At 44.0% G+C, this 24203-nt stretch overlaps 1 protein-coding gene and 1 long non-coding RNA gene across 6 annotated transcripts in view; both read right to left on the bottom strand.

The window, feature by feature from the left end:
* The window catches only part of MGLL (monoglyceride lipase), a 107333-nt gene that overhangs the window by 38068 nt on the left and 45062 nt on the right, over window positions 1-24203 (bottom strand). For all 5 annotated transcript variants that reach the window (XM_027794124.2, XM_027794129.2, XM_027794126.2 and 2 more), the window contains one exon: window positions 5972-6078. In XM_027794124.2, the coding sequence (XP_027649925.1) occupies window positions 5972-6078 (107 nt within the window). The remainder of the gene's footprint in view (window positions 1-5971; window positions 6079-24203) is intronic.
* Window positions 20848-24200, bottom strand: LOC129784461 (uncharacterized). Its single transcript, XR_008747205.1, has 2 exons — window positions 22222-24200; window positions 20848-21532 (listed from the first exon to the last, which is right to left on the bottom strand). It is a non-coding gene; the product is annotated as an uncharacterized LOC129784461 (long non-coding RNA).

Raw genomic sequence — 24203 nt, forward strand, 5'->3', positions numbered from 1 at the left:
AAGTCGAGATAATCTGAAGAACAAAAGGGTTGATTTCCCTGTAGGGAATGTACTTGCAAAGTTTAATTTGAAACTCTGAACAACTTCCTTCTTTGCTTGGCAATTCTAACGAACCATCAGCGGCAAATGCCCACGCAGCAGTCCTCATCTGACAAATGCAAACGGGCTAGGAGTCTTCAGACTGGAACCGTCAGTATAGATATTAAAAGAAAGAGCTTTCCTAGCTCTTGAAGAGTGGGGTTTTATGCAGGGGAAATACATAGAGAGAGGGGGGAACTCAATCTGACAGCTGGCTCTGATTCTCCTCCTGCCCTTGCAGTCACCACTCCAATCTGTGAATCGTAACATCATCTTCCACCCCACCGTGACACTTGTGTGTGGGAAACACTCTGGTTTTGCATGCCTGCAGATCCCACAGCCTGCCAGCCATGCTGCCCTACTATGGGAGTTCTGCTACAGCGTGCAGTAGGTTCAGGACCTGTGTTTATGCATGGGGCCGGGCAGTGCTATGAATTTCTCCTGGGAGAACAACTTTCATCACTTCAGAAAAAACCCAGAAGAGGATGCGCTAATACAGGTACACAGCTAGTGCTATATTCTCTTTCCTAGCCAGGAAGAGCATCTGTCTAAGGATGTGCACATCAGCAGCAGCCAACTGCTCCGAGCAGGGCTGCTGGTATGGCTCAGGTAGTGCAACTTCGTGTGCAAGCAAATCCCAGAGCTGTGTGAGGTCCTTCCTGCTGCCGGGGGCATGGATGAGAACAGGATTCACAGGGAGAACAGTAATTTTGCACTCCTGCAAATGCTAATTTGTCCATACCCCTGGTTATTTCCAGTTGTGTATATGGAAGATTTTATTTCCCAGCAATGTTCAGGATTGTTCAATGCTGAAGACCAGGAGCCCTTCTCTGGGGGAAAAAAAGTGTGTATATATATGTGTGTATATATATATATATATATACACGTATATACACACACACACACACGCACACACACATATATATATATATATATGTGCCTACAACCCATTGTAAGCCTCCTGTCAAAGGAAACCCAATCAGTAAGTGCCATTCTTTCCCGTGTCTCTGCAGAAAAAATGTTTAAACTTTTCCTGCTCTAGTGAGGTAGACTCAGTCGGAGGAAGCCGAAAAAGAACAGATTGCTACCGGTAAGCGGGCCCACACCCGGCCTTGGGAACAGTCACCAAGGGATAGCTGTGCTGCTCTGCAAGTGAACCAAAAAACGCTTGCCAAGGCTTTCCCGACTCCATCCCTGGAGATCACCCCGAAGCCTCCCTGATCACATCATCAGGGAGTGCTGCTCTCCAGGAACAGTCCCTCCTGCTGCTGTGCGTGAGCTGTTCTCAACCGCAGTGCTACCCTAATTCTTGCTCCTATTAATGCTGACATCCTTCTTAGTCATTTCCCCCCTCCCAGCTTGACCATGTTTAGTCCTTTTTAACCTCTCTGTGTAGATCAATCCTTCCCAGTGCTATGAATAAATAAAAGCCTTCTGTTCTCACCAACAAAATGACCTTTTAGCAGTTGCAAGAACAACACAGCAATCACTTGGAAAAAAAAAATGCAAAACAAAACCAGCTAATATTTGATGCATTAAAAAAATCTCTGCTCCAGCTATTTCCTACTTTTTAGAAATGAATCCTTTGTTAAATAGAGAAAACAGCGAGAAAATGAATGGGGAGCGCAAGCAGCAGTAAGTGTGCCTGAGAGGGACCTGCTAACCCATCAGAAATGCTCACCACACATGAAGTAGCAGCAGGGCTGAAAAAGAAAGCTGGACTTTGGTTAGAAACATCTAAGGAATATGAATAAGCTGTTAGAGCTGCAACCTTTCCCTCTGCTTTGACCTGACATTACACACAACTCAAGAGTGGGAAATTCAACAGCATCAAAGAAGGTGAAAGAGTCAGAGGTGTCCATGTACTAGGACAGGTAGAGGGTTTATTTTGCCTGGAGAGAGCAGGAGGTTGGAGGGGCTGTCAAGTAGATCTATGGGCTTGGAACTGCTGCCAGGTTATTAGGGCTACATATTTCACCTTCCTTATCCTCATGTAAGGCAGCTGTGTTACCTGTAAGAAGCTCCAGCAAGTCCAAGTGAAACACAAGGCCAGTGCCAATGCTGTTAAAAGGTTTAAGACAGAAGTAAGTATATTTTTGTGGCCCTTGTATCTTGGAAACACTTTTTTAACTGCTATTAGTTGACATGTACATTTGAAGGTGAAATTGCAGTTGTTCTGGGCTCGGGCCATGTAATGCAACCATAGAGATCAAGATCTCAGCAAATGAGATGTTATAGGAAGAGAGATGAGGATAGCTGGAACATCATGTGCTTTACCAACTGAAAATGCTTGGTATGAGAAAACAAAGCCACATTCTCTATCCTTTATTCTCATTTTCCTTGGCTCTCAGCTTTACAGATCCCTAAAAATACTGCATTATAACTAAAGGAGCTGCAATCTGCCTGTGACTGACTGAAGAATTACAATATCACTCCAGTTTGATGAATCTCCCACGGGTATTCCTTCTAAGAGGGGTTTCCTAAATTGATTGCCAATAACCTAATATGTTTGTCTATCTCTTTATTTCTGTCATCAGAATGTTGACAATAAAATCATAGCAATATAGAAAGGAAATTGAAAAAGTGAGATGTCATTTCAAAATATCTAAAGCTTGCAGAAATGCACAGCAAGGTCATCCCAGCAGTCTGAACTCAGCCTTCACGAAACTGCACAGCAAGTAAATCCAGAAATCATGGGCAACAGTTACCTGCCTATTAGAAACGCTATATAAAAGACCACAGAAAAAAATGCTCTAATCCAAAGAAATGCTATTTTCCTCTTTCATGGGATTGACATACAACAAAGCAATTTCATAATATTAGATGCAAGGTAGGGTTAAGAGGTATTTCAGAGCTGAATTTTCAACACCACCGTGGAAAATTTCTAATATCTGGTGAGGTCCAGTAGTCTTGAGATTACTATGAAATACCCTAAAGAGGAAACGCATGAATCCTGACATACCAAGACACAGATCTGGGTGAATACTGTCACTCCGTGAAGTGCCAACCTTTTTGCTGAAGCCTTGCATAACAGGAAAGAGTGGTGCAGAGCAGCCTTCAGCAAGATTTAGAACCAGTGTATAAGCTCCTACAGACTCAGCAATATAAATGGAAATTATTTTTCCACCTTTTGACTGAAGTATAGACACAATATAAATCAGTCAAGTCACGCATACTACAGCCCTAGTAACTTCCCAACTCATTTGGGAAATCATGCTAGCTACGCTGTGGAACTGCATTAATAATCTTACGGATAATGTGTCTATATTGGGAATTTTATCCATGAGAATACCAGAACCAGAACAAACGTCCAGGTCAGGAAATCTATGCCAAGATCATAAGCCCAAGAGCCACTGTAAAAGATGGGGAATAGAAAGCAATTATTTTGCTAACTCAATTGAATAATTAATATTACCCAAAGATATCCAAAGGATGGGATGCAAAGGGGGAACACTCTGTTGAAGTGATCTGGAATAGATAAAATGGTGGAGGAAAGCTATAAACTTCCCAGTCTGATCTGAGCAAAGTTTATCTTCACCCCGTACCTCTTTTTTTTTTTTTTTTTTAATTACTATTATTTTACAGAGCCTAAAATATGTTAATTATCTCCCTGACTTACAGTGAACTAGCTCAGTTAAATTAGCTCTTTGTGAAACACAACTGTGTTTCCATTGTTCTGCTTTCGGGTTCTTCTTTACCCTCTCCCCACTGCTGACGAAGAAAACCCAACCGAATTTACACAGAAAACTGTAGGTTTGACAGAGAGAATGAAGTTGTTAACTGGCCTGAGGAACCAGATCTGTACTAATTGAGCCGAACTAATTAATCCAGCAACATCAGCCTATCAAGAAAATCCAATGAAATATTTAAGCTTCTCTAGTCAAAAAGATATTCAAGGAAAAAGAGAGCAAATAACTGTCTCATTATACAGTGCAAAACATGCCTGACGGGAACCTGCACCCCAAAGGCACTTCTCCATCAACAGAAGAGGCAACCTCCATATCAAATCCATGCAATAAATACAACGTTTTATCATTTCTTCTAGGTTTGTTGCTTCAAATATTGTTATTTTAACTCTACTTCTTAAAACCTTTATCAAGTTTTAAGGGAATGAGGAACTAAGGCACAACATTAAGCATGCACAGTGAGCAATCAATCTCTCACAGGCCCACGGAAGCTCTGAACCAAACGCTTGTGTGTCCTGGAGTTCAGGAACTTTTTGTGTATATTGTCTGTGGTCTACTAACAGCAGCTGCAGAGTGGACAGCACGTGGCCTGTTCCATCACCTTTCTCATGATCTTCATGCCATACAGATAAAGAGAGAGGAATGGAGATACTTTCTCCTGGGATTACTGCAAATCCCTGCTAGCCTCCATCCAGCTCAGAAGGAAGTATATCGGAATGAATGAATCAACACTTAGAAATATTGTGCCTATACAGAAAGAAAGAGACTCATGTGGTCAGCAGTGATGCTCCTGCACGGGTCAACTGGCTTTGTAAAGTCAGCCCTGAATATGGCATGTGAGCAGTTGTCCAGAAGAATTACATGGCTTTTATTTATTTTCCTTGCAAGCTGTCCTGAGGACTAGGTATTCTCTTTTCCAGCAAAAATATAGGGTTTGGTTTTGCATATCAAGGGCAGTGCTGTGATTGAAAGGGAACCATGAGAGCAAGAATGAAGGGAAGCCCTGGTTACCTGGGTTCAGTAAGGTTTTGCCTTTGCCCTTGCAGACTAAATGGTGCAATGCCTCACATGTGTTCAGGATCGTCAAGCTCAAATTAAGCAGTCCTGTCTTTGGGGAGATCTAGGGGCAGGTTTGAAGTCTCAGCTTCAGCCAAGTAAATTGCAGTATACTTTCCAATGTGTTGCAGTATACTTTTGAATGTCAGTGAACGATCTGCCAGAAGGAGATCGGATTTACACTGAGATTCATCCCCTTTCAATCTGTCAGCTCAGAATCTGGCCTTCCCTTTTGTCCACTGCCATCATTAATCCCATTGATTCATTTTACTGATGTCTAGAGTGACTCTTGCAGGGAGGCAGCAATCCGATAAAAACAAAGCAAAGACTTCCAAGCACAAGGAAAAGAAGTCATGAAATTGCAAGAGTCAGGTGTGACAGGAGGCTACCAAAGAGCCAGGACAGATGGTTCAAATAAATTATTGGGAGGTCCCAGTTCATGTGCTGCAGGCGATCTGGTGATACCCAGCTTAGCTATGTCACAGGATGGAGCACAGAGCAGAGGTCTTCAGGGCAGAAGAGGCTGGAACAGTAAGTCTACATGGCACGGCACTGCCCAGACCTGCTGGCTGAGGGCTGAGGCTGTGCTGCTGTGTTATCACGGCCTTTAATGCACTCAAGCTGCTTTCTCAGCAGAGCTGAGGTGTGTACAGCCAGCTCTGGTGTCTCTGCTGGACTGTGGAGATGTGTCCAAAGGTCTGTGATGTCTCCACGCTCCTCAATGTCCCAGGGGTGTAGCTGTCTAGTCATATCAGTACATGAAAGCTATACTGTCATTTCAGCCTCTCCTCTGGGATCATTTAGGACGTCGACCATGAATCCAGCAGAAATGCATCCCAGTCCCACTTCCACAGTGGAAAACACCTCCCCATGCCCCACGATAGGTGAAAGACAAATAATCTGTTACAGGGTGGTTAAAATAGCACTAGCACTAACGTCAAGGACAAGGCTGACGAAAACTCAAGGTAAACAGGGACAGCTTCTTACAGATTCAATATGCAGATCGTTACAAAGCAACAGATGATCCCTTTCTCTTTTATGCTGAGGTGTAAACATTTTATCTCTTCTCTCAATGCTGAGTAGCTTTACAGGCATTTACTTCAGTAAAGTCCTGAGCTGCTGTAAAGCAAGCACCGTTTCAGGCTACTCACCATGGTCGTGGGCAAAAACAAACAAGTTGAGTCCTGTCAGCCTCTGGGCCAAGTCATCATAGCGGCCGCAGTGTTCCCCAGCGCCGTGAGCGATAAACACCAGGGCCCTAAATGGAGCATTAAGGTATAAATCATTAACCTGGCAATCAACCCACAAAGGCTTCAGAGCTGCAAGTAAAACCAGCAGATACAATTTAGCAACAGCATTTCAGACATCAGCAAATAGAAGGCAGGTATATAACGGCTGAGGTGGGTTTGGTCGGAGGGGACATGGTCGCCATCCTGCCCCACCATCAGCCTGGTCTTCACCAGGTAGTAGTAGGACAGATCACATGGAATGCTCATGGGACAGGCACTGCTCTGTCCCATTTGTCTGCCACCACGGTCTGCTGCAAGCTGCAGATAGAGATGGGCTGCAGCATCAATCCTTGCACTGGGTAACTCTACCTTGGGCTTGAGGCATCTACACTGCTCCTACAGCGTTAAGTGTCACCATTGATTTCTTTTGGGATTGGTATTTCTCCATGGTTTCAAACACAAACACCATCCTTAACTTTGTAACTTGTAACAGTGTCTGATGTTACACAGCACTCTTCAAGATGAAATTTAAGTTAAAGAATAGGTCAGAAGCAGAGTCCAGAACTTTGGTTGGAGTTTAGAATTTTACCTTTCGACCCCGATTCTGGTAATTTTATCATTCCAGTTTTGGCCCCAAAACTGTTGCTTTACTTTGGTGTTTAAAGTGACTTTTACATAGCCACCATATGACTACAGACAGGGATCATAAAAAACCCCAGTCTAATAGACACTTGTTTTTGAAGAACACACAATGGACACACAAATACATCTCTTTGAAGATTCCAGTTTTACCAGTGATACTTTACTTTCACTGGAATGGCATCAAGTGAGAGTGACTGAAGTTGAATGCACCTTCCCAGCGTTTTTACTGGGCAAAATTTGTGTAGAATTGGACCAGAACTATACCAGAAGTAGAAATTAAATTACAGAAGTTTTGCTGAATTCAACAGGTGACTATTCAAAATCCAGCTTCAGCAACATAAACATAACTTGTTTGTGTAAAAGTACCATCTGTCATTGCAACATCAGCAACCTCAAAACAGTTTGAAGGCTACATGTTAGATATTTCCAGTACATTAACAGTGAAATATTAAATGAACTGACAACAAAATAACGACATCTGTTTACAGCCAGTGAATTCCTGAACTTTGTTTTGATTGAGGTTTCGAGTGCTTTTTTAGACAGCGTATTCACTGTAATAAACTGCTTTGATCTTAATACATTTAAACTTAAAAAAAGATGTTGGATGATGTAGAAACTCCTGCTTTAGCTCTTTGATTAGCACCTGCTTCAAAGTATTTGCTCAAGCTACGCAACTTGAAAAAGCATCTATCGAAACCAGAAGGATTTTACAGACCATACTACAGACACAAATGCAGCAATGCAAAGATGCTCTGGTGTCTTCTAATACTAATTACCAAGGGTGAAGTTCGGTCACGTAGCATATGTAATTTGCTGTGCCTTACAAATGTTCTTTAGTATGACTGAAGGTTTCAAAACCATCAGTGTGGTGCAGTCATTTCTTCGTTTGTCATCTTCTCCGGTCAATAGATTTGTCAGTTTATCAAAGCACTTGTCTGACAGTCTGATTTTCAGAGTGCCGGGTCTATTATTGGAGCTCTAAATGCTGAAGAAACAGAGACACTGCTCATTCCACAGCAGAGAATAGGAACTTTCTGCAGCAGAGGCATCATGGCTTTACATGTCCTACCTCTCCTGGACACTGGCAGCCCAGCAGAGACACTGTGGCCAGTGCTGGAAGAGCAAGTCATTATTTTATACATGCCCCTGGTAACTGGAGGCACCATTCAAATGCTTCTGCCTCCACCTACAAGTACTGGTCTGGTACCTCAGCCCTGGTCCTGGGTCACCTAAAGAGACATTACAGTCCCCTAGGCTGTGAGCTGGGGCTGGCAGATCCCCGAGCATTCAGAAATGCAGCAGGAGGGCAGGGGCTGAAGCAAAGCCAGGCTGTTAACCCGCAGGCTCTGGACACCGCGGTACAGCAAGCAGTGGCACTGCACGCACAGGACACCGATGCAGAAACTTAAGGAAATGGGAGAGAAAATTCCTGTGTACCCATCATCTTGATATCCAACAGACCCAGCCAGGCTGTCTCTCTGCTGTACAACTCCTGTTACCTGGCCCTTCACAGCTTCCCTGCTCAGTGTCTTACTTAAGCCCTCGGCTACTCTTTAGAGGACCTATATTTTTTTCTGCTGACTAGGCACAGAGATGAAGGTGCGACTTGGCTGACTGAATACAGCCCTTCATTTCTCAGAGCAATGTTATCTGAATGTATGCACTGAAATGCATCAAGTGATTGAAAACGAATGGGAAGCTGGCAAAGAGATCCCTGCCAGCAGAATTATGCCAGTATTGCATTCCCCCAACTGCAAAGACCTAGTTTTACTTTCATTCACACTGATGCAGCACCATGACTTTGCCTGACAGCATCCTGCTAGATGCTCAGACCCCTCATCTTCTGTGAAACTGGTGAGAAAAGAAAAAACCTGAATGCTTCAGAGAGGCAAGGTGTTCCTGCAACCTCTCCTCTCATCGAGCACAATTGCCTGGCATTGCAGAACTGAGCCTTTGGATATCATGGGGAAGAGACCTGGGTTATTATTTGTCTGCAAAATACTGAATGAAATTCCTGAGACTGTTTGTGCCTTAAGAGCCCTAATGGCAGTAGATGTCGACAACGCTTAGATACTTTGGAAAGTTTTGTCGTATCAGTAGTCATAAACAAGTAAAATTTCCGATTTGTTATGTTGAAACAGAAGCAGCTCATTTTGTCGTTCAATAAAAAGTGAGAGTAGCTCTGGTGACTAAAAACTAGGTCACATCTACACAGCTCTGCAGCTCCGGCTTGCAGGCCTAAGCACAGGGGCCATGCATTAAACACAACCGCTTGAAAAATTGAAATTAGTATGAGTATCATCTGAGCAAGGATTGAAGGATTTGGCTCTTTCACCTAACCTCCCATTTTCCATTACAAAACCAGTTTAGATTTGGCAAATAATACCTGAAGGCAGTGGAACAAATACATGGTTCAACATATTTTCACTAGCAAGCTGGCATGAAAATACATTGTGTGATTAGATTGACTGACAGCAGTTCTTTTCTGTATGTAAACATTTTTGCAGACACCCCTACTCTCAATCGCAGCCTGCTCTTTCCTACCGCAATGGCTGGAATAACAGAATATCAGAGACTTGCTTTCAACAGAGTAATTTAAAATTAATACAGAAACCCTGCAGGCATCAAGATTTTGCAGGACTGCAGTGCCTCTGTGTGCGACCCCAGTGGAAATTCTGTTTAAACAAGGTTTGTGTATTGCCCATGTATCAAATTGATGCTGGGGAGATATTTCTTCACCTCCAGCCCTTGGAAACTCGCACATCTCGAGCAGAAAACAGGGCAGAGCCTGCAATGTTTTCTGGTGGAGGCTGACCCATGCCTGAACCTGTGCTAGCAGGTCTGCAACCACAGACAGGGAAACCTGATGGTATCTCTGGATGCCTCAGCTGGCTTTGGCTGGTGCGACTGTAATCGCTGAACACCTCACAACAGCAGTGCTTTGGCACCTGCACAAAAAAAGCACCTAATCACACAACAGCACCATTTTGCCTCCCCACACTCGGCAGGTGTGTCTCCACACAAAGCCAAGGTGTGAGCTGAGCATGAGTAGGCATCCACGTGCTTGCTCCCACCTAACCAGTGCAGCAACAATTACGGCTATTAAAGGAAACCAGTTTATTGACTGCTGTTTGCAAAAGCAACAGTTTTCACAGATCCCTACCCTTCCCATAGCTTTCACCACCTTCTCCTCCTTCCCCACTGCAGGTTTCTGCCTCCTGGTACTGCACAGCTTGGCAAACAGATGCAGTTATTTATTACAAGAGGGCAGGATAGTATTTACCTTTACTGCTCAAATCAACTACCGGCTGTGTTTACTCATCTTCCATTGGGAGGTGATGGCATGTACCAGCCACCAGTCCCTGCTCCCACTTCTCCACTGTGCTGGTCACCCGTGACTGTGCTGGACACGCAGGTATTAGTCCCTCCTGTGCTGCAGCTTGCTACGTAAGCAAGACGCAGCGATGCCACACGCAGCGTTGGCACAAGGCACGTGCAAACGTCCTTTCCTGAATCAGGGAGGCTGGGAGCGGTAGAGGCCAGGCTGCAATGCAGAGTCCCTGTGCACAAAATATGAACACACTGTCTTTGTCCTGCCTCTTTGGAGAGGTCACCCGTTGATCTAAGCTTTAGCTTATTTCTCACTGTAACTTCTAATATATCCTTTCTTGTGTAGGGAGCAGCTTCGCAGGGCAGGAATTCAGCTGTAGGTACAAGAGCAGAACCAGCTTTAGAGGTTCTCACGTTCTTGCTTGGCACATATTGCCACCTCCGCCTCCTCCGCTATGCCAGGTCAAAGGTTCAGAGATGCAACTCCACAATCAATTGCAGGAGAATAATTGTAGGGAAAACAAACTGCAGCACCAGGCTTACGCAAATGCATGAGTCCTCTTAAACCAGGGCTCTGTCATCAGAAAAAACATGCCTTGAAACAACACTCTGAAAGCTGTTGTGCTACAAAATCTGGCAGGTCAGAAACCCAACCCAGGACTTGGGTGCTGCTGGGCAGAAGATTCATGTTGCTGCTTTATTTTCAACAAAAATCATGTTGAAACTGAACTAGATGAAGAAGGCTGGGAGCAGGATGGTATGATTTTAACATCTTGTGTCCTCTCGGGACAGACCCACTTCTGTGGGACCTTGTGCATGTTCTTTTATTACCAGAAAATAAACCAAAACACTGGGACTAAACCAAAGAACTGAAGACAGGATTCCTGTGACTGCATATATGAAAAATGCAATCTTTTCCGCCCCATTCAAAAGCATCCCTCTTCGGAACAATATTTAAGTACTTGCTTAAACCCAGGAACCTTTCTTCAACTCATGAAAGTCAGTAGGACTTACAAAGTACAAGATGAAAGTTAAAAAAGGATTTATAAATGATGTCCTGAATAAGGACTGATTTAATCACATGCAGAAGTGATTTCCTAAATCAACATCTTGCAACTTCAGCTAATACCATGTTACTCTACATAAGGCAACTATGCTTTTCATTTGGTATTACGTATGTTGTTACCAGAACCAGATCAGCTCTAACAACATCTGACTTGAGCAGTTCTGACTACTTGACACTAAATTCCTGAAGTAATTTTTAAAAACTAACTGTCAGGAAAGCTCTGAGTTAGCTAGGCTGCCAGGAAAATGACTGGTTTATGGAAGTTAAGTATTACATTTTGGTGTGTTGTTTGACCTGATATATCAGCTCCTTTGTAGCTGGCATCAGCCTGAGTCTTAGAACCACAGTGAACAATTAACCTTTATTTATCAAAAACATTTCACTGGTGGCATTTGTGGACAAGCGACTGGAGAGCTGCTCACAGACCCTTTTAACTTAATGTCGTGTATGCATATTTTCCTTCCAAAGTATATTATAATGGAAAGCCAATTACAGGTATGCCTTCCTGTGTTTGCTGGGTTAGTGGTCCTCGCTGATTATGAAGATTAGGGTTTTTTTCACATAATAAGATTATGCATTAAGCAGCTTCTAATTTTGTTGAGCTTTGACTGTCATTCCAATTTTCTACTCTTAGTATTTGGTTAAAGATTTATTTCTTTTTTTAAATTTCCAGCTAATCATTTCCAAGAACACGTAATGAAGAATGAATTATTTTGTCCACTACTGGTGCCCTTTTCTCTGGAGGGTTCTTGAGCCTCTTGCTTTGGGTGCAAGACCTGAACTTTGGAAGAGAGATGTCTCTCTACCTGCTTTTTCAGTCAGCTTTTTCACTTTTTTTTCCCCTGAAGTGATTTGTGTCCTGAAGCAACCCTGACTAGACTTGGGCCATGGGCAGAGATTAAAAATAGTATTGGCAATTTGTCTCACGTTGTGCATGCTCGTGACCTATGCAGTTAGCCAAGAGTTCAGCCTGGTGACTCCAGTTAGACAGGGATATTTATGGTGGAGTCAGGTGTGTCCCTTCGCATCATCCTTCTGCCTCTAAGAAACATGCAGAGTTTTGTCCCTCTGAAGGTGCAAGAGGCAGTGACTTTGCTCCCAGTTCTAAGCCACATTTCAAGGTGGCATTACACACAAGAGCTTGCTCTTGCAAGCTTTGCCTGCTCTCTTGCTCAGTTTTTTTGAGAAATGCATTCCTAGCCTCTGCTCTACTGGCCCATAGCTTTGCCATGCAGGTTCATAATCAGGGTAGCCACCTCTTTTTTCAGCTACCACTGAAGCTGAACAACATTGTGTTAAATTAGCAGTTCTATAGCTATTTTTCCCAACTCAGGAGAAAAAGCAAGTCAGAATGGCAACAGCCTAGAGTTGAGTCTCTGTTAACCTTCTCTCAATACTATAGACCATGTAGCATCAGCATGGATATCTCACACAGATCCAAATCTGGAGGAATTCACTTCTTCCAGATAGACTGAGGTAATAAGTAGTTCAAGAATGTAGTAGTTTAACCTGTGAAAAACCTTTAAGCACCACAGAATATGTCAAAGGACCATACACCACACGTGCACTACAAAATTTCTGCTTGATTTCAGAGAGCTTGTGGGGATCGAGGATTCTGTACATTTGTGTTTGATGTGGTTTGTTCTAGTCTAGGAGAATCAGTAGCTTCATTCAAGTCCAGATCCTAAACTGGCAATTAAAAAAAAAACCCTCTCCACCAAACTCTGCTTCCTACTTCCCTTCCCCATTTACCCAGGCTCAGAAGTTCCCATTCCAAAGGGGCTGTTGTTCATTTAAGCAGCATCCTACAGTCTAACAACCTAGAGACTTAGAGATTAGTCTTAAAGTCTGTGCTTGCTTCCACGAGCAACTCTTGCAACGTCTGCAAGCCTGGTGTCATCATACATTTCAAAATCACAGCCCTTCATCAGCAGTTAGGAGGACATCTGAGAAGTGCCATGACCTGCAGGAGGAGTAACAGGGGTAAGGTATCCAACAACACCAGAAAGTGAAGACACCATAAATCAACAGGGCAGAGACAGAACCAGGTAGTACAGATATATTTCAAAACAAAAGGTTCAACAGGATCTAGCTAGAGCCAGCACAAAACTGTGTGGAGAAAGAGGTTACGCTGATTTATTGTAGCTCTCCTAAAAGCAGGCCCTCGCCCTCCCCGAGAATAACTCACGAGTGGTCTAACACAGGGAAAACAGATGAAGGAAAATTCAGGTGGGGGTGGGAGGGAAGGAATTATTGGAACCTGGCAACCGCATAGCTCTGGACAAATCTCTGCAAAGTTAACGTTTGAGACCAGCTGTGTTTTGTTTCAAGGAAGCTTCGAAGTAATATTTTAGGGCACAGAAGGCTGAGATCACAGGTGAAATGCATGGCGTGTATCTTAAAATTCATGGGCTGGATTTTCCTAACCTTTTTGTGAATAAAACTAAGGAGGAGGGAATTCTAGGGTTACACGGGCTGCCTCGGGGAGACACTCCTCCACTTTGACACCAGAGATGGGATGTTCCTCAGCAGCACTGACTGCTGCTCTGGGTGTGCGAGGCAGAGGAGCGCTCTGCAGCCGGGGGAGGCTCAGGGTTTGGAGCTGCGCCTTCCTCTTGCAGCTGCCCTTCGACAGCGCGCAGCAGTCCTCGGAAGAAGAATTATGACTTCTGTTTTTCAAAGAGGCAAGGTGTGGGCACTGCCACACACGAGGGGACTTGGGGGGAGCCCAGGCAGAACTGCCCCCCCACCCAGCTGGCAGTAAGGCTGGAACTGGACATCCCTGTCCTGATCTTTGCTCTGCTTCAGCCCTTCCTCGGTACAAGGGCTACAAGAGAGATAAAATGGAGGTCGTGTCTCCCAAGGGGAGCTACAAGGATGAATGCACAAAGCAGTCAGTGTCTTTCTAAGAAAACTGTGCCAAGCATTATTTAAATAGACTACATCAGCTGCAAAATTCAAGTCGATCTGAAATCACACCCAAAATTTTTAGATTAGCTTTAAGGCGTGGAGGAAGAATATTCAAAGCAGTTTCTGGCATAGATCCCCTTGGAAAGCAGGAAAAATCAGATACTTCTTGTTAATTTTATTAAAAAATAATTTGCACTTGGAAGCAAAGCGGCCACAGATGGAAGATGGCTGCAGGACCACGATCCTCAATGGAGAACCAACAAACGGGGAATAAGAGCAAGAACAGTTTTTGCAGACCTTCCCCTCTTCTTTCACGGACTTGCAACCTCTAATGATTTCCAAAGGGACAAAAATTACCATTTAGCCAGTCATGTAGCAGTTTCTTCTTGAAATCAAAATGCAGGCACTGCCTGGTGAGTCAAAGCCTTGGGAAAAGAAAGGCTTGCGTAATTAGATGGACTGTCCTTTCAAAGCATGAGAAAGCTGCTATTAAAGGGCCAGAAGTTCTCTTCTGCACAGTCACTATTGCTTAAAATCCACGTTACTCACTAGTTCAGGACTAAATCTGTTCACTGAACAAGGTTTTTTAAAATATAAAGGTATGTCTCTGTTCCAAAGCAGCTGTGCAAAACCAGTTCCTTCTTACTGAATTCACTTGCAGTCTCAGCATATTCAGAACACTGGTACCTGTTCCAGTGACAGGAGTCACGACTTATTGGTGCTAAAAGTTCATAGCCTGACAAACCCAACTCAACCCTAAAAGACTAAGCAGGCTTCCTAGAAAGGAACAAGATGTGTTTGATTAAAGTATCCGCTCAAGCCATGCAAGAACGCTCCCTACATGGCAGCCTAGCCCCACTTTAACCATTTAATCTCACCTTTTGCATAGCACAGAAGATGGAATTAGCAGTATCCTTGTTTCGAGGTGAGGAGTTCTAGTTGAGCTTCAAATGATGGAAATTACTGAGTAAAGCCAACCCTCTGGTTAGGTCCACACAAGTACTTGGTGACTTTCAAGTCCTTGGTAACATGCTTGCTTATTTTCAAGTGTTTGCTAAGAAGTGCTTACAGTTTGAGACAAATCATAAAGTGGTGCAGAGGATACAACATCTAAATGTTAAGCATTGCATCTTGAAGTCCTCTAAGACAAGTTTGCAGACTCGTTCTGACTTCACTTTTTTCACAAGGTATTTTCCATGCAGGAGCTAGACATCACTAGTGGTCTGAACCTGGGCTCACCAGTGGTTCTTCATAGTCTCCCCACAAAATCAGTGGTTCTTAAACATGGGATTGTCCGTATTTCAAACTCTAGCCATGGCTCTAATCACCTCCAGTCTCAAGCTATTATTTCAGGGAGTGGATGGTACAGACAACTCCTGACAAGCAATATTGAAAAAGTTATTAAAGGAAGAACTCAGCTCATCTCCCTAGCACCTGCGCAGGGAAGAAGCTGGAAAGCACACATCTGGCACAAGGGGGTCAGCGTGTTTCCAGGCCATTCCTTGCAATAAAAACTGCACAGCTGAAGTACTTTGATCAGGCATTTTGGGCTTACGTGGGCAAATCTTCACTAGCTTGGAAGAGTGCTGTGAGTAAGTAAGGGGCAAGAAAGGGGATGCCACTTTACCTGTTCTGTGAACTCAAGATAGTATATTATTACTTTTTAATAAAGCACTGACTGCACAATTCCCAATTGTACGGCAATGGTTTAAAGCAAAACATAAAACTTAAATTCCCTGAAATACTTAAACCTGATAGTATGGCTTGTAACCAGACAGTTCCACCCATTACATGGAACCCTTGATTACCTCCTGCACCAAGTCAATTACCCATCCTAACTTTTACCTTTCTGACAGAATTTTGTCTGCAGTCCTCTGTGTTGGCAGAGATCTTGATTGGCTATCTTTAACAAACTGACGAACTCATAAAAAGGTCAGATGTTGCAGATAACATGAGTCTCCAAAAAGCCGATCTTTCTCTATGTGATTTTCCAAAAGCCAGGGTGGAATTATCCCATAAACTTAGAGATGCAAACTCAAAGATTGATTTCTTAATCATAAAGCACTTATGTATATTTTAACATACTTTGAGATTAAGCACATTAATTTCCAATGAATAATCCTATCTTGGCACATCCCAGAGCTGCACTTCAGCCCTGCCCAGCTATGAGAGGAATCTTTGCAGTGAGAGGCTTTACAGGCTCTGTCAAAATCAATAACAGCAGCTATTCCTCTGGGAAATCAGTAATGTCGCAGGCAAAGTGTTTGCCAAGGCTTTGAGCATGTTCCAATTAATTTACTATTCCACGTTTGCCATAGACCTGAGGTAGGAGAGACGGCTGCATGTAAGCAGTTAAACGTGAGACGCAGGAATCCTGCTAAGACAGTGATTGCTGCAACATGTGCTTCAAAGGCTGAAATGTTTATTCACATTTCGTACCAAAATAAAATTTGAAGTGTGGCTGAGGTGCAATGGTTTACCTACGGGTGACTTGAAAGTTAACAAATGGATAGAGACTCCAGCCTACAGCTGCCAGATTCAGGTTTGTGTTATTTCTTGGCCACACTGAGCTAACCTGGCTCTCCAAAGACTTCAGCCAGGCAGACTGGCTTCCTAAAATGTTCTTTCACTTCTAACACTAAGGCAGCTTCACCTATGGCAGCGAGGGCTGCCACGCCAATGAAAATAAGGATCTACTTGCCATGAGTTTTAAACACTGTCTTGATTTGCTCTCGAAAAGGGCTAGATGTAATAGCTTTAAACTCCAAATGGTGAATGGGGACCTGACCAGCTTGGGGTGCAACTACTAAAATAAGGATGAGTGGTAACAATAAAATAAAAGAGTATTTAGTTAGATAAAGCCTTGGCTGCAATCACTTTGGGTACAGCAAAGAAAGCTAAAGGCATGTGGGATGCCTTTTCTGCAGAAAAGCTTAAAATAGAAAAGGAAATCAATACTCATTTACAGTATCTGGCAGTCACTGAACCAAAACATACATGTACACCTACAGCAGAGCAGAAATAACAACATTTATTTAAACCACAAGCTGTTATTCTGCTGCAGGAATGCTGTGTTTCATGTGGAGCACTTCACCAGAAACTGAGAAGTACCACATATTTCTGACCATTTTTAAAAAGCCTCAGCAATATCAAGAACAAATATTTTCAATACCACAGTTATTAACCCCGCCACTGCCAGGCCAGCTCCAACTCCTCCGATTGCCAGCAAGAGTCAGAGCTGATATCTGAGCTAGCAGCAGGGTAGATGTTTTGCCTTTCCTCCTGAGTTTCTCTTCTGCCAACTTACAAGACACCATTTGTTGGATCACATGAGGGGTGCATCTGTCACAGCCTGCAACGGGAACGGGAAGAGCTCCATCAGCTCTAGAGATACAGTGCAACACTGGGGCCGCCGATGGCACTGGAGACACCGAGCTCCCAGGTGAGGGCTGAACCACTGCAGGCACCGCGTGGGACACGGGGAGCCGGAGAGACCCCAGCTCTGCAGCTGTGAGGTTGGGATGGGGCTCCGGAGCACTGGAGCGCCCGTGCTCTGTGGGATGCCCGGGAGCTGGCGGGGCGGACGGGGCAGTGGAGATGTGCTAACTGCCGGCACAGCTCGAGCAGGGCATGTCTGAGTGTGCCCTGGGCTTCGCACAATGTAAACAAGCGTCGCTACTACATTTAGCTGTGCTGAGGGATCCAGCCATCTCTCCTAAAGCAATGCAATGCACACAGCAGGAAGCAAAGCTTTGATAGAATTCTGAAATGGCGTTTCAAAAGAGAAATGTACACCTATGTGTAAGAATGAGACAATGTTTCCACCAATTATGTAAAACCAGGGGTTTTAGAGGAAAGAAGAGTGTTTAATAAATCAACATTCCCCAAACGCTGGAAGTGAAATTAAATATAAACAAAGTGAATCTGCTGATTGATTTTTTTTTTCCATTCCCCAGCCCTGAGAAATGTGACCAGTAAATAGACAGCATAAATAATAACAACAGCTGGCTTTTGTACAACACTCCTCATTCACAAAACCCAAAATGCTTTACACAGGGTGCAGCTAGGCTTGCTGTAGAGTCATGCAACGCAGAGATGAATGGGACCTCAAGAGGTCCTCTGGTCCATTGCCCCGTCCCAAGCAAGGCTCAAACCTTCCTCCCACTGCCACGTAAACTGAAGCACAAGAGGTAAAGAGCCTTGCCAGTGGCAACACAGCGTGCCAGAGGCAAGGACGGACACACAGCGTGTGGCAAAACCTGACCCTACAGCTGCCAGTGGGAGTTTAACAGCAGAGTCAAAATGTCACCGTGGGTGACACCTGAGCTCCAGCTCTGCGCTACATGCACGGGGCCACAGTGAACCTGCAAAGAAAAAGCCCAATTTTTTAAGTTTTCTGTGCTAATGAACTTGTGAGCAACTACTAATATCAGAGAGATGATCTGTGCATTTACAGGACAATCTGGGTTGAGAGGCTCGGTGCTCCTTGCAAGGGCCAGAGGATGACTGAATGCTAATCACTTGAAAATCCTTTTAATAAAATGAGATTATGAATGCTGCTGAGAATACAGTTTTTAATACTCCAAATATTGTAGACTAGCTCTCAGACAACACTGCAGAAATGAAGAAAAAACTTAACCATTAAGTCAGCTAGATGTTATCTCTGCAGCAATTTAATTACTTACTGCTTCCTCATCACTCCTCATGCCTTTAGCCCAGCAAATTAAGCCATTGCAGATTTCTGGAATTTGACAGCTGAATTTGAAACCTCACTGAAATAGTTTTGAAAAATAAAAGTAAAAAATGATGTTGAAAAACTATAAAAATAAGCTCATCTTGCCAGCTGGCGAACTAGCTAACCTGCTGACACCTACAGCAATTTAAACCAACTTTCTGCTGTTAAAAAAGGCCAAATTTTTAAGCTTTATTCCCCCACTCTGCAAGCTTCCAGCTTAATCAAGGAAGAAAGAAAGAAAACATACAGAGCGAACCCTTTTTATCACAGGTCAGATAGATGGCTGAAAAAGATCGGCAATACTTCCTGCCTACCAAACCTGGAGTAGTTTGTACATTTTCTCCTCACCCATCTGTACACAATGCTGGAGCAAACGATCACTACACTATTACCATTGAAGTTTTGGCTTTAGCCCAGTTGTCAATATTTTGTTTCCTTTTTTTTTTTCCTCCTCTCTCTTTTCTCTTTTAACGGACGGCTGCTGACACAATTCACTTGTAGATGAACAGCAGAGAACAACTAATGGATCACTTAGTAGATTATTTTTAAAAAAAATTCTCTTCAAACATCAAGCACTCTTCAACCACCAAAACCTCAAGGAACAACCTACTTTCTCTGGGAACTTTCGTACAGGGACTCCAGACCCAATTTATGTCACTTGCCTGGATGGTTACACCTAATTTTAGATGAGGAGACAAAACCACAGAGGAATGAAGGGCCTGATTTCGTAAATCGCTGGGCATTGTGTCACTGCCTAATGACTGTCCTGACCGTGTGTTTTGCCTGCTCTCTGCTCCTCATTGACTTCTTTATTCTGTTTTCTGACACTAAATTTTCCAGGTCTAACAAGCTGCCTTTGCCATCACTTGGTACAGGAGGACTGAGAGGTTCCCATCGTCGAGCGAGCGCCTGCCAAACAGAAATGAAGATAGCTTCTGGCTCGCAAGCAAGTGTCTGAAGCAAGCAGAGGGGAGTCTCTGTCATTCCACTGGAAGCACTCATGAAGTCTGATGTTACTCAAGGTCTTGGGACATTGAGAATGGCTACATGGATGCTACTGCAAAAATAATGAATCCCTTTGGACACAAACACATGGCATCTGTCTAGAAGAAGCAAACACCTAGCTGATGCGAACAGCCCGTAGGAGAGTGGTTGGAGGAAGGCAAACCTGGCTGGGGTGCTCTGGCCACCGAGACTGCTTCCACTGGCTGTTCCCTGCTGCCCCCAAGGCCACACCTGGGTACCACTGTCTGCACAGTGAGTCTAGTCAGCTTTGAGATGCCTCCCTGACCCCACCAGCCAGTGACTCCCCCAGGTCTGGTTGCTGCAGAAGATGTTTATGGTTGGGACTTGCCCAAGGCTGGTATTTGGGATTGTTGTACCCGTACTTCTCTTCCAGTTAACATAAGTGAAATTTTATTGGTCTGCAGGAAGAAACCCTAGGAGAGATACAGTTTTAACAATGAAAAACTTTATCTACCCTGGTGCTATTGATTTCCTTCCTATAGGATAATAATCCGTACTGATACGGTGTCAGAATGCCTATACTGGCAGAGTACAGGGCAGCGATGTATGGGTATAGTTAAGGATATAACTGGGGTGTGATGAGGTGAGGGACCTGCCTAAGCATATCTTAAGGACTCTTATGGGCAGGACGCAACACTATCTCCTTGGATACCTGGGCAAATCAGCCATTGGCTATCAGGGTTGTGTCACATCTCTTGGATATGGGACAATGGAAGGTTTAAAATGCTGATGGCTTCCATTCAAGTGGAAGCACATTAGGACAATGGCACGCCTGAACCTAGGGAAGACAGCTCAGCCAAATGTGTCTGCAGGGACAGCTCTTAGAACAATGCAATTTCCCTAGAAGAACAAAAAGATCAGATGTTCACCCTGGCTCTGAAAAGCACAAAGCCCCAGCAGCTTGAAGAGAACTTGCAAGGAAACAAAGGCCAACCCCTCTGCAAAAAGCATCTAGAAAAAATACCCTCTTCTAGCCAGTACAACTACTATACCAGCCAACTCTTGTAGATGTGTTCACAATGATCTAAAAGAGCTGCTGTGAGTTCCCAAGGGATGTTCAAGAGTGTTGAAGAAATTGAGGCAAGGAACTGTGTGCAGCTGGTTTTATTATTTTGTCTAAACCTAGACATTTATTGTGCTAGTCAAGTAAAATACTCCTACATCTGGAACCCTGGGAAGGTTGAGGAGTTTGTCTACTTCAACTATTGTGTCACTGTCAGCACATAACTGGTTTAGAGTGCTCCCAGTTTGATGGGCTGAAGAAAACCTATGCACCAGAGTCTGAGAGGAGGGCCAGTGCTGGGTCTGCTCAGGATAAAGGGACCTGGAGGGACAGGCAGGGCTCTGACTGCTGAGTGACCAGCTAGGGGATCCATCATAGTCATGGTACAAAGCCGGTACTGATCAACACACTTGAAATCTCATTAAAAGCAAATGAACCATTTGCAAGAGAGAAGCAAGGTTTCCTTAGCCTTCAGTCTCTGGCAAAATCATGAGCAGAAGTTGAGTTTTTCAACACAATCTCAAGACCATTTTCTTCTTTTCTCCTATTTCTACCTCTGATGTTCATCGTGTTGGACAGCACTGTTTCCAAGAGTTTGTCAGGTGGCACACTGAGAACCAACATAGATTTTGCTTCCGTTGCTGCTGTCTCAGAACCAGGATGAAATTTCACTGCTCTGAGATTCACAACAGGGAACTCCCGTTGTTCCCACCTTGTTCCCACACACCTGTGTCACAAAGCTGGACGGACACTTGTGCTCAGAAGTTGATCCTAACAGGGCAATGAGCAAAAGAGTTTCATTAATTAATACAACTGTTATTCCCTTTGTTATTTGCTTCTTTCCTTGGGTTCTGTGGAATAAAAGGGAGGTTTGCTTCTGTCAAACATTCTTGTGGGGACTGAAAAAAATTATCCCCCTGAGAAAGCGTGTTGGAAGCATCTACAGGAAGAACCAAAGCTGCTCTCCTGTCTGTCAGAGTCCCTCTTACATGAAGCTGTTTGCTAATTTGCCCATCCTCTGGAAATGCATAAGAAATCCTAAAAGGATGCCCTGAGTCACAGTGAATAAGACAGTCACGTGGAGCACAGACAACATAGGGATTAAAGGAACACATCCATGGCTGATGAATGGAAGGAAGGCTTTAGAAACTCAGGCAATAGTAGTACAAGCAAAGCCTGGAATGTTGACTCAACCATGATAATTGTTATTTCCCTTCTGCGCTATGTACAATGTGATCAGACACACAGAGGGAGCTGAATTCATCCAACAACAAACTGCTGCCACAAGCCACTTTGCCCCGTACACATTTGGCCCCTGAGCATTAACTGGAAGTCGACCTCCTTTGTAGGAACAAAAGTGTTCCTCAAGAGTGACACGAAGTTAGAAATCCCTTGAAGTATTTCTAGAGACTAACACCACACAGTATAATTAAAGACATTATAATTAGTGACTTGATTACCTCTTCTTTGACTCCACTTTGGTTTATTTAGTTATTTATTCATTTTGGAAGGGTCTGAAAGTTAAATTCAACTTTGTCATCTGCTCATGCTGGGAGCTGTGCTGTTCTTCTGAAAATGCCATGGAAATGCTGGTAATGAGGTGCCAAAATCAGCAAGCAATATTCACAGTTTAAGGGCCAGTTCAAGTAAGAAGGCAGCTTGTATTTCTGCACCACACACGCTTCTGCAAAGTCCTTGGGGAAGACAGAAATATATTTTCTCCTTATTTGCTTGGCCTTTCATTGCTAACAAATCAGAATGAATGACAGGCATTTTTCAAGGAAGAAAAAGTGAGTGATTTTTGTTTGTTTAATTTTGTCTTTTTTAATCACACTTGCTGGGTGTAGAACTGAAAGAACTCCTACGAAGACACTGTTTACTCAGACAATTGCAATTCTGTTCACTTAAACCACGGTCATGATGTCTGAAGTTGAGCCAACCCATGTCAGTGTACATTAACAATTGATCAGGAACATATCTGTGACCCACACGTGTCTCAGCTTTAGGCAGTCTCCTCAGGCAGAGCACTTCAGTCATCTAAGTAAGTAGACCCAGAGACCGCTACGTGGACAGATACAGAAGCATCATGCTAATTAGCCAGATAATGATTTCTGTTTGATAGATGAGGAAGTTCAGATACAAGGATGTCTGGAACCCACATTTTCAAACGCATCCTCTAACTACAAGTGTTTCAAGCTTCAAGTGTCCAACCTAAAGTGGCTGATCTACAGGGAGAGAGCTGAGCATCACTTCATCTGAAGTCAATGGTGCCTGCAGGCTATTAGCACCTTGGAAAAAACTACTCTGGGTCAATAAATCTCACAGGGTTTACGTGAGGTCAAGCAGAGGGGCTGGAAGTGCCTCATTCAGAACAAATGGTGCTTATCTGGGCAGTGACAGGACCAGCTGAAGCATCCAGAAAAGGCTATGGAGATACAGAACACAGAGGAAAAGAAGGTCATCTCTGAACCTTTCCAGGCCCTTTAGGGGCCTCAAAGGAAATGCCTTGACTTCTCCTCCCAACTTTCCTTCCCCTTCCTCATCCCACCTCTATTCTTAGCAGCTTTGTCTGAGAGCTGGGAACAGAGCGTGGTTTCTTAATTCCTCACCTCCTATTACCTCATGTTTTGACTCAGATGGCTCAGGGTGGTGGCAGAGGTTTTAACCTTGCATGGAGCCGCTGTTTCTGTTTACACAAAGACTGTTCTCCCATTAAATAGGATTTCCTCAGCTACTGGGACACGTTACAGGCACGAGATCAATCTGCTTTGGTACCAACTATTCCCCTCCTTTAGACAACATTACACGGTCCTGAAAACGCCCTGCCTTGCCCAGATCTTAAGCTTTGCACTCGCTAGTGAGCACTCGGTGCTAAAGAGTTACCTGTTTTCATGCTCCACATACTCTAGCGTTGGCACGACACATGAAAACGACACCAGAACATACTGCTCTTTCTTCCCTGCTGCATTCAACAAGACCGCTTAATTACATCTTAAGGTGAAACTGGCTCAACAAGTCGGGCAGCCTGCAGGGCTGCTGGCCAGGGAGTCCCACCTGCACTGCTGCCAGCAGACAGCAGTAGAAGATGACACCCAATCCCCCGCTCTGCTGTTGGGAGTGACTTCCCACCCAAGAAACAAGTGGAAAATACTGTCAGCCTCCTTCCTTAGTTCCATTACTCCCTACTCTATCTACCCCATCTAATCATCATGACATCTGAGTGCCTTTGTGTGTCAGCTTCCTGCGAAGTAATCACCTAAATCCCCCTTGGAAACAAAGCAGACCCTGCTGAGGAACTCACAATAGGTGCCTTTCACTTGCAGGACAACCTTGGCCTCGGTGGCACTTACAACAAAGCTTCCATATGTGCACCAGTATGGGCTGATCAGCCAGATCAACACCACACAGGATCAGAGACTGGATATGTGCGAGCACGAAGCAA

The sequence above is a fragment of the Falco peregrinus genome, chromosome 5 (assembly GCF_023634155.1).
Source record: "Falco peregrinus isolate bFalPer1 chromosome 5, bFalPer1.pri, whole genome shotgun sequence".
Lineage (NCBI taxonomy): Eukaryota > Metazoa > Chordata > Aves > Falconiformes > Falconidae > Falco > Falco peregrinus.